General features: G+C 32.0%; 1 protein-coding gene across 1 annotated transcript; it reads right to left on the reverse strand.

Annotated features, from left to right (window-relative positions):
- Window positions 1-5947: 5947 nt before the first annotated feature.
- LOC114417102 (protein LIGHT-DEPENDENT SHORT HYPOCOTYLS 10-like) lies at window positions 5948-9772 on the reverse strand. Its single transcript, XM_028382210.1, has 2 exons — window positions 9018-9772; window positions 5948-6251 (listed from the first exon to the last, which is right to left on the reverse strand). The coding sequence occupies exon 1, from the start codon at window positions 9595-9597 to the stop codon at window positions 9058-9060; it is 540 nt and encodes a 179-aa protein (XP_028238011.1). The 5' UTR covers window positions 9598-9772; the 3' UTR covers window positions 5948-6251; window positions 9018-9057.
- Window positions 9773-10044: the final 272 nt, after the last annotated feature.

Raw genomic sequence — 10044 nt, forward strand, 5'->3', positions numbered from 1 at the left:
AGATCTCTAAGACGATAGGCCCAGTTGCTTACGAACTCGCACTACCCCCGGAATCGCGGATACACCCTGTTTTTCATTGCTCACTCCTCAAGCCTTTCCACCAGTCAGACCAATTGACGACACAAGCAGTTGACCTTCCACTTCAGTTAGAAGATAATGATCCTATTGTCACGCCTCTTACCATACTCAATACAAAGTGGGTTACTTTAGATACTGGGCCTGAATTGATGGTACTGATTCAGTGGAAAGGCTTGTTGCCCGAAGACACGTCGTGGGAATCATGGGCTCAGTTGAAGGAGATTTACCACCTTGAGGACAAGGTGCTTTCGGATGGCCATAGGGATGTTATGAAGCAAACCATACAAGGCACAAACCAGAATCAGGGAACATCAGACAAAGCAGAATCAACCATTCATTCATGGAGCAAGAGGCAAATCACCAAACCACATTACCTGAGGGATTTCGTAACTAACCCTAACAAGGGATGTTGAGCTTGCACGCATTAATTGGCTAAGGAAATATCCTATTCCCCATGGAAGCATCATTCTGTTAGGATAATTCCATAATCTGTTAGTGCTAGTACTATCCTGTAAGACCTGCAAGAAATGGCTTGAATCAGAATAACATTTCATTGTTTATAAATAATACACTCATGTAATGCAAAATCCAAGTAGAAATAAAAGTTCATTTTCCTTATCTTTTCTTTGGAGGAACCCTGGGCCTCGAACTCCAGGAACTTCTACACCCATAACAAAAACCCAGACCACCAACCTCTTTGGACTCGGATAGCTTCTCCCACCTAATCCAGTGTAACTTCTTGGACTCAAGCTCCCCTTCCCAATAGAACTTAATAGCCATCTGTTTAATTTGATCACAAAGCAGCATAGACAGCTTGAAATTGCTCATCACATAGGTAGGAATGGCCTTGATGATGGACTTTATCGAGGTTTCTCTCCTCGCCTTTGAAAGGACTTTTTCCAAACTCGATTCTGAATGTACTGGAACACTTAAGCCTTGGACCTTCCAACTACAGTTGGCAAACCCTGGTATCTTCCACGATCATCAACAAACTTAAAACTTAGTAACATCTCTAGCTACTTTAAACTGGAATTGAGACCTTTGATTTGGAGAGATTAATAGGTTGCCCTGAGGCTCTCTCATAGGACTTGATAATGACACAAATCTGGGTTGCCTCTGTTGTGTTGGCCCTGGCAAAAATAATGGAATCTTCTGCAAAATCAAATGTGGCATTTAGAGTGCTCTAGGGAAAAAATTTGACCCCATGGAGCAAGTTATTAGAAACAAATTTTGAAATCATATCAAAGAACACTTCCACACAGAAAATAAAAAGGTATGATGACAAATGGTCTCCTTCTCTCAAATCAATTTGTTACAAATGGACACTGCCACCTCTATCATTTCTGACCATAGTGACAACCACCTCTATCATTTCTGACCATACTGACAAGGAGAATGTCCCTCCAATAACATGTAATAATAGCACCAACAAGGACAAGAGTAAGACCCTAATTCCACACATCATGGCCAAATCTTTCAAGAACATGAAGTGCACTAAGAGAATGCGCAAGAGGGTGCCTCTTGCTGATATCACCAACCTCTTTAACAATTTTGTTACATCAATTACCTTCACTCTTTCGCACCAACAACAACAATTTGGAGTTTCTTCGGCTCTTCCTAGGAGGGCACCTCGTACCTCCAAAACATTAAGGATGGGATTCAGATAGGCTTCGATTTTTTGTTTATTGTGAAGTTCATTTCAATTGCAATTGCAATCATAGAATTTGAGAAAAGGTGCTAATACAAAATTGGATTCAGATAGGCTTCAATTTTGCACAACACAGAATTGTTATTTCTTATGTAATAATTGAGCACGTATGATATAGTAATAAGATAAAGATAACTCTATATCTTAGTACAAGAATTATTTCATGAACTGTATACGAAATATACGTGGTATTAATAAAATAAAATGAAGTCGGAAATTATGATTAAAATAGTTGAAGTGTATCTTGAAAATAAATAGTTTTTTTTTTTCATACAAAATTTACGAATCCTCTCTCTAAAACTGCTGGATATTTGTGAGAGTCATTAGCCATCCACCGGAACACGAAATGAATCCTCTTCAACTCTTTCCATTTCAAAATCTTGTTAATAAGATTGGAATATGCAAGATTTAAATTCCCCTATAACCCGTTCAATTTAGAGGAGAAAAGCCCATCAATTGACCCTCCAAGGCCGACGTAGCTTAGGAGCTAACCACCATGGGCTTTCATTCTTATTTTCACCCACTAATTAGTTAAATTCACATCTTATTGTTATTGTATTTTCTTTTACAAGAATACCCTTGTAGAAACACATTTCCGTTGGTACAAATACACAACATAAATGTGTTTCTATTGGGTATTTGGGGCCAGGTGTGTGAGTACAATACACAACCAAAATACTTCTCAGTTCTGTAAGATGTTTCTGTTTTGTAATATTGATTCACATTACAAAAGGAAACACATTTTTGTTTTGCATTGTTTCACCGTACAAAATAGAAACACATTTTTGTTTTGAATTAGGTTTGGTTTAATATTTTTTGCTATACATTGTGAAAAAGGCTAGTATAATTATTTATTTACTCTACCACTACATGTAGAAACTATTCATTTGAGAGAGAGATATTAAATTATGCCATAGTAACTTAAGCAATTATGTAAAATTTTATCAAAATTGAACAATAATAAGAAGGTAATTAAGTGATTTATATTTTAATATATTTTGAAAAGTTAATATTACATTAGTTTTAATCATATAAATGCGGTAACAATTAATTTTGAATTAATATAAAATTATATATAATCTAAGTGAAATAAACTTTCAATCTAACGGTTGGTTTTAAAAAAATATTGTCCAATGAAAAGTTATTAAACGATATAATAATTTATCAAACACTACTATAAAATATAGATTTAACATCATTACCTTAATATCTTAATATATATATATATATATATATATATATATATATATATATATATATATATATATGAATACATCTTAAAAATTATTTATATTTTTTTTATCTTTTATATGTAATCAAACCAATTCAGCAAAAAAAAATCTTTTATCTGTACTTATAAATATATTTCTTAATTACCATTTGTTTTAAATAGTAAAATATGTTAACCTAAGTTTTGATGAAAATCAATGGGTATGAAAACTTATCAATTATATAATAATTATGTATGTAATATTTTTTAATTGAGTCCTTGCATGCTTGTTAGATTCATTCTATACATGCAATGTTTTTTTTTTAAAATCCACGTGTATTTTCTTTGAAGATAATCCTATTTGAAACACACTTAATTATGAACATACTAGAATTGGCTATATTATATTTTGTTTGATAGTTGAAATTCTTGATTTTCACATTAAAATGAACCCTTAATCTTAGAAGGATAAAATACGTTTTTAGTCTCCCTAAAATTATTAATGTTTAAATTTAGTTCCTATAAAAATAATATTATTTTGGTCTCTCTATTTTTGAAATGTTTTTTTTTTAAAAAAAGAATGAATAACTTGTAAGCCTTAAAGTGTTCTAGATAGCATTTTATATAAGGGTAAAGATGGTTTAGATAACATTTAAAACAAAAATAAATAAACTTCAAAATTATAGGAACCAGAATAATACAAAAACAAAATTAGAGGGATCAAACTCAAATATTAGTAATTTTAGAGGAACCTAAAACATAATTTGCCCATCTTAAGAAAAACTAAATCCAATTTTCTTTAATTTATATGTATTTTTTGTGAGCTGGGGTATTTTCCAGCCAAACCTCAGGTATTAATTTTTTAAGATAGTAATATCTATTTAAAGAACTAATTTTTCTAAACCTACTTGAGGGTAGCAGATAATTTTCTCGTTGCAAATTCCTTTTCCTTACTATAATGCCTTCTCTGTTCTCGGCTTCTTAAGTCTCCTTTATATAATCTTTAGTCTCACAAATGTTCGAAGGAATATCTGCAAAAAAAGACAATTTGAGGCTCAAATCAGATCTCATAGCTTAGAGAGATGAGTGTAATTAATAAATAAAAATGAATAGTTGATTTACCTCAATAATCTAATCCTTTTTAATAATACCTTAGTGGACCTTTGGATCCATACACCTTGTTCATGATGATCATTTTGATTAATCTAGGTTTAATTATCATTATTAGGATCATGGTTACATAGATAATCTTTATTATTATATCTTAACTTTTTGTCTTTCGCGGGCACAGTGTTGTTATGTATTCGGTCATTTTGCCATCCGAGTATCCAAAATCTTGTTTCGATAAGTTTTTGGACCAGGATGATACTAGTGTCCTCGTCTCTATGTGTCTGGATATTTGAATATCTTATGCTATTCAGTCATCTGACAATCCAAATATCCAACCTCTTGATGGTATTTGATCATTTGACCATTCGAATATCTGAATATTCCTGTATCCGATATGGTATAATTAGTGTATATATTCTTTTAAAAGAGAACGTTTTTTCTTTAGTTGTTAAAGCCAAAATGGCTATTTTTCCAAAATTGAATCATCCCTGGACAAACATATTATACTCTTATGTCAAACATTAAATTTAAAGTATCTTTGCCTAGAAACAATTAATCTTGGGATAAAAAATAGATACAGTATCACAAATACTATTAAAGATGTCATATGCTCAAAATCAACATTTTATCTTGGGCACTACTAATTTCGTTTCGACAAATAAATTTGAGAGTAATTATATGTACCTTGATAAATGTTAACTTTAATAAATAAAAAATAACATGTCTTTAATTCTGTTAACGTGTCTACACGACATATATATTAGTTAAGAAACATGGCGAAATGCTTTCTTTAGACAAAAGCTTTTTAAATGAGTAATGTTAATCATAAAAGAATAGCTAGAATTTTGACGAGATACATAAGGCTACTTGCTGAAAATTAAAGGAATACAGAGAGCACTTACCGTTACGAGAATTCATGAGTAGGACAATCATTTTAACAAAATTTTCAAAATAGAAAATAGTATTTCTAGTATTTTTCATTTTAAATAGTAATAAGGCATAAATAAGTATTCAATTAACACTATATTATATATTCTACAAACAAAACATTAACTACTGTTATCATTTGCCAGTTGCCATAACCCACAAATATATTTAAGAAATTAAAAAATAAATAGCCTTATGTGTGCTGATGATGATTTTTTTTTTTTGTGAATATTATGTGTGCTGATGATTTTTTTTTTTTTTTGAATATTATGCGTGCTGATGATGGTTTGTAGTGCGTCTAGCCTACGTGAAAAACAGTACTTGATCAAGGATTCAATCCTCAATTAATCTCAATGTTTTCACAAGTGACATGACTCATCTTTCCCATCAATAGATAAACCTCAATGTTTATGTCAAGTGTTCTGGCCAGCTATAAGACTTGGTCTGGAAAAGAAAGAAGTCTCTCGGATTGACTAAAACTAATATTTACCTTAATATATTTAGCCTAATGAAAGATTTTGCTACAACTAAATCTTGTACCTCTACCTAAATTAAGCTTATTTGTATCTAAAAAATTATATGCACATCCACTCGTCCGTATTACATGAGGAAAACCGAATTAATCTTTGTATCTCTCAATTTATATATAAAGAAGTAGATTAATTAATGAAAATATTACAATTTTCTGAAACCAGGTTTCTTCTATATATATATATATATATATATATATATATATATATATATACTGAATCATATTTGTAGTTTGTGGCAAGTTCATGAATCCATGTCACCACTATGATCTTGTGTTAATCGCAAAAAGACACCCCCAGATAGACTTGAAGTAATTATTTAACAGATAATAAAAAGGACACATCTTAACTATAATCTCGGAAAAGTATAAATATGAACCCAAATTTATTGAAATACGCAAATTTATTGAACCGATGCATGCAAAAGGGGAGCAACTATATATGTAAATATGCAAATCATGTTTGAATATAAGATACACTGAGGCATAAACCAACGATTGTGTGACGAGCTTTCGGTTCTGCTAAGAGCTTAATTACAAATTCTCAGGTAATTAACAAATAAACAGAAACTTAAAAGTACTGGGGTGCCATCAAATTACCGAATACATAGAAACGAAACCTCCCAAGAACTGTGCCTTAAAAGTAAAGAACTCCTCCAATTTAATTTATATATATATGCCACATTATCCTGTATGGAAATCAAAGAGAGCATTCAATAAGCAGGTGCAGCACTTTGTCCAAATGAAATATTTTGATCAGGCATGTGCATATTCAAAAGTATATATAGAAGAACTAATTAAAGAGTAGTATCCAAGTAATCAGTTAATTTAAATAAATAATTTAAGCTGTCATTTATAACTTACCAAATCTTATGAAAAAAGAACATCAAGACTGAGTATTAGAATTGTGGGTGGGTCTAATCTAATCTTACAAAACTTGCTTGTAGGATGAGATTTGCATCTCATTTATATACTTCATTTTAACCACATCACTGGTTGATGTAGGATCTCAAATTCTGAGTGTTCTTTTAATTAAAAGTATCAACCATCTAAATCCAAACAAAAAAACATCATGCATTAATATTTCTTTTTTTAAAAAAAAAAAAAAAACTAGAAGGGAAACATGGTTTCCTCAACAATTACATTTATGAATATTCAAATGCTGCATTGGTTAGGATGGTTGTCGTCCGGGTGAAAGGTTTGCGAAGGATATCGACTATTACTCAACATGCTACATATATGGTTCAGCTTAGCTTATCCGATAAAAACTCTACATGTTACAGCTAGCTAATAGTTCAAGTGTTTCAACTAATAATTCAAACACATGACACTATTTTAAAGCAGTGATCTGTTTGATGATGAGGTAGACTATAGAGCTAGCTGGTGTTGTATATATATATAATTCATGAAACCTATGAACATGATATGTGTGTACGTGTAAATATTGTAATTCATACTTTAACCTACCGCTAGAAAAAAAAAAAAAAGAGAGAAGAAAATGGAACAGAGAAAAAGAGAGAAACTTGGTCCCAACTGAAGCAGGTAATTGAGGCCAACATGGAACATTTATCATCTCTGAGTCAGGGAGCACACAACACAAGTGAATGTTAATTACTGTTCACAAAAAATCAGTGACTCACAGCATATAAGCTGCTCCAAGAATAGTTTCATATATACTATGATCAGAAGACAACATAGAAAACCCTAACTTTGCTACCATCTGCCACTGATCCAGCAGAGATTACACATGATTTCTGCATTATTGTTGTGTTAGAGGAAGCATTAAGCTAAAAAAGTCCTCAATTTTTTTACAAAGCTCAATAAACCAGATAGATATGTATAATTTAATTATATTTAATTAAGCTTAAAAACAATCAACATGTGCGCAGTAAGTTTTGACAAGCTTGAGTAGAATAATCACATGAAACCAAGAGCTTGTACCTTCAATAGCATTTCATGTTCTATTTTAATATACAAAATACAAACGTGTGTCTATTCAAATTGTCATTGAAGACGTTCCACTTGGAATAAAAGCCGACAAAAACATGTGAAGTGACGGGAAGCACAAAGCTTAAGCATTCGCCTAACCAACCAAATATTTGCTCGCAAAATACATCATCAGTAGTACTTAATACATTAGAAAACTAAGTAGCTTTTTGATAAATGGATAAAACTATCAGAATCAGATACTAGACAACACGATCAAATCATGGTACATGGCGAAACAAAAACAGTGGAGAAAAGATAACTAAGTGTATATCAAATCACTTCATGTTAGGAACTAGTACATTAAAGATATAGTAATAAGTGGGACATCTTACATTCTAACCAATTTATGTCTAATTCAATTTTAAAATTTAGTTTAAGTGGTGAAAATTATTTTTTATTTATATATTTTAACTTGATTTTGATTTTTATTTTTAGACGATATAAAACTTAAATTTTTTTCAATATGACATAGAATAGAGGATGGTGGAGAAATGTTAAAGCTAAGAACAACACATTTAATATTTAATTAGCAATGAATTTCTCCAATATCTATCTGAAAGATTCCATTATATTCAATCATGTCTTAGAATAAAATTGTAAATTAGAAAAAGGCTTGCAAAGAGGATGGATTATAAAAAAAAGTTTTATAATTTGATGAGATGTTTTATTTGAAACCTAGAACTTTAAATTATCGTATATGTTAAGAAAAATGTTTATTTGATGCTTAGTACAACTTCACAAAGTATGTATATACGACACATCTCACTTGATCACTGCATGTGTAAAAAATCTGCTTAATTTTAAAATTAAAAAATTAAGAGAAAGTAGTCATAAAAATAATAAAATATTCAATTGATGTACCATATAAAACATTTTGTTGCGGAGCCACCAGGGGATTAAATTAATCATCCCTATATTAATTACTAGTCGTCTCTAATTTTGCAACCTGATGAACACGGCATTGGAAATACTTTTGTTGGTACATAATATACCAACACTTTAATATTTTGTTCAAGAATAAGAAAAATGTATAAAGCATTAGTTTTTTTTTCCCCAAATCCAACCTTTTAATTCTAGAAAATTAATATGATGACTTAATAACCCATATATATGTTTTAGTTCTTTCTTTCTCTTTTATATCTCATAACATCCAAAATCATATATAGTCCTAATTAGTGACACACATAATTATATAAACTAGATCATCTAGATGAGTATATTCCTCAATGGTTCACTTCACCAAATATATGTAAAAGCATTGTAGTGTTTTTTAGGTTGTGATATACCACACAAGCAACATATATAGTTGATACCTGCACAGCTAGAAGGAACAACATACTGATCACAAAAAACCCACCACAGTAGTGAAAATTTGAGAAGTCTGAATGAGATTTGGGTTCAAATCTCATTCTCGATATATAAAAAAAGAAAGAAAAAAAAAGGTGATGACAAAATTATATAATTACCAATATTAGGTGAAACACACATCTTCCAAAGGAAGAATATTCAAGAGAAGTGGATGGAGGAGGAGGTTGAAGATTCTTCCATATTTCCCTTTGTGGTCTTCTTTTTCTTCTTGTAAGGTATACCTCTAGCCTTAGCCTGGCACTCCCTGACCTCCCTAAGGTAGACGCGGATGGAGCCGCTGGCAAAAGGGTTAGTCTCTGGGGAGCCTCCATTTTCCTCGTAGGCAGCCCTAAGTCTGCCTATGAGGGCGTCGAGGCTCCCCCAGGCCTGCCTAAGAGGGCAGGTGCAGGGTGCCGGGGGTTCCGGCTGCCCATAGAACATGCACCCTTGAAGGTGAACCTTGGTCTTCCCAAACTGGTCCAGATAACGGAGGAAATCAAGCACCTGGTTGCAATTGCACTGAGAGAGAGGAACTGGGGGTCTCTGGTTCTTCAAGTATTGCCCAAAAGTGTTCCAGTCCCTTCTCTTCTGTGACTCATAGCGGCTAAGTGTCACTGGACTCTGCTGTTGCTGCTGCTGATATTCTATGGGAATGTTGCTTGATGAGCCTTCTGCACCGTGACTACCACTGCTGGACATTGTGGAAATTGTGGAATAATGATGAATTAGGATCAAGAGAGAGAGAGAGAGAAGGGGGGTTTGGGGTTGGGATTGGGTTTTTTTTTTTCTAAATAAAGCCAGGGAAAGAGGGAGGTGAAAGGTGAAAGCGAAAGGAATAGGGGAGTGGAGGAAGATGGAGTATGGAGATCACGTCACTGGGCTACATGAGTAGACATTTTATGGGCCATCTTGGTTTATTTTTGTTCATCTCTTTTGTCCTCTTGCATATGGGAAAAAGTTTGGTGCATACTAAACTCTATATATTTAGAAATTATTACATCCTTTAAGAAAATCATATATGTAACGCGAAAGCATCTATATAAGTCTGTTGATATTAAATATAAAATGTGAATATATTATTATAAAAAAAATTCTATTTATTTTTTAGTCTATCAATAAAAATCAAATATCATAGGTAATTAAGTT

Source organism: Glycine soja, chromosome 6 (assembly GCF_004193775.1).
Source record: "Glycine soja cultivar W05 chromosome 6, ASM419377v2, whole genome shotgun sequence".
Taxonomy (NCBI): Eukaryota; Viridiplantae; Streptophyta; class Magnoliopsida; order Fabales; family Fabaceae; genus Glycine; species Glycine soja.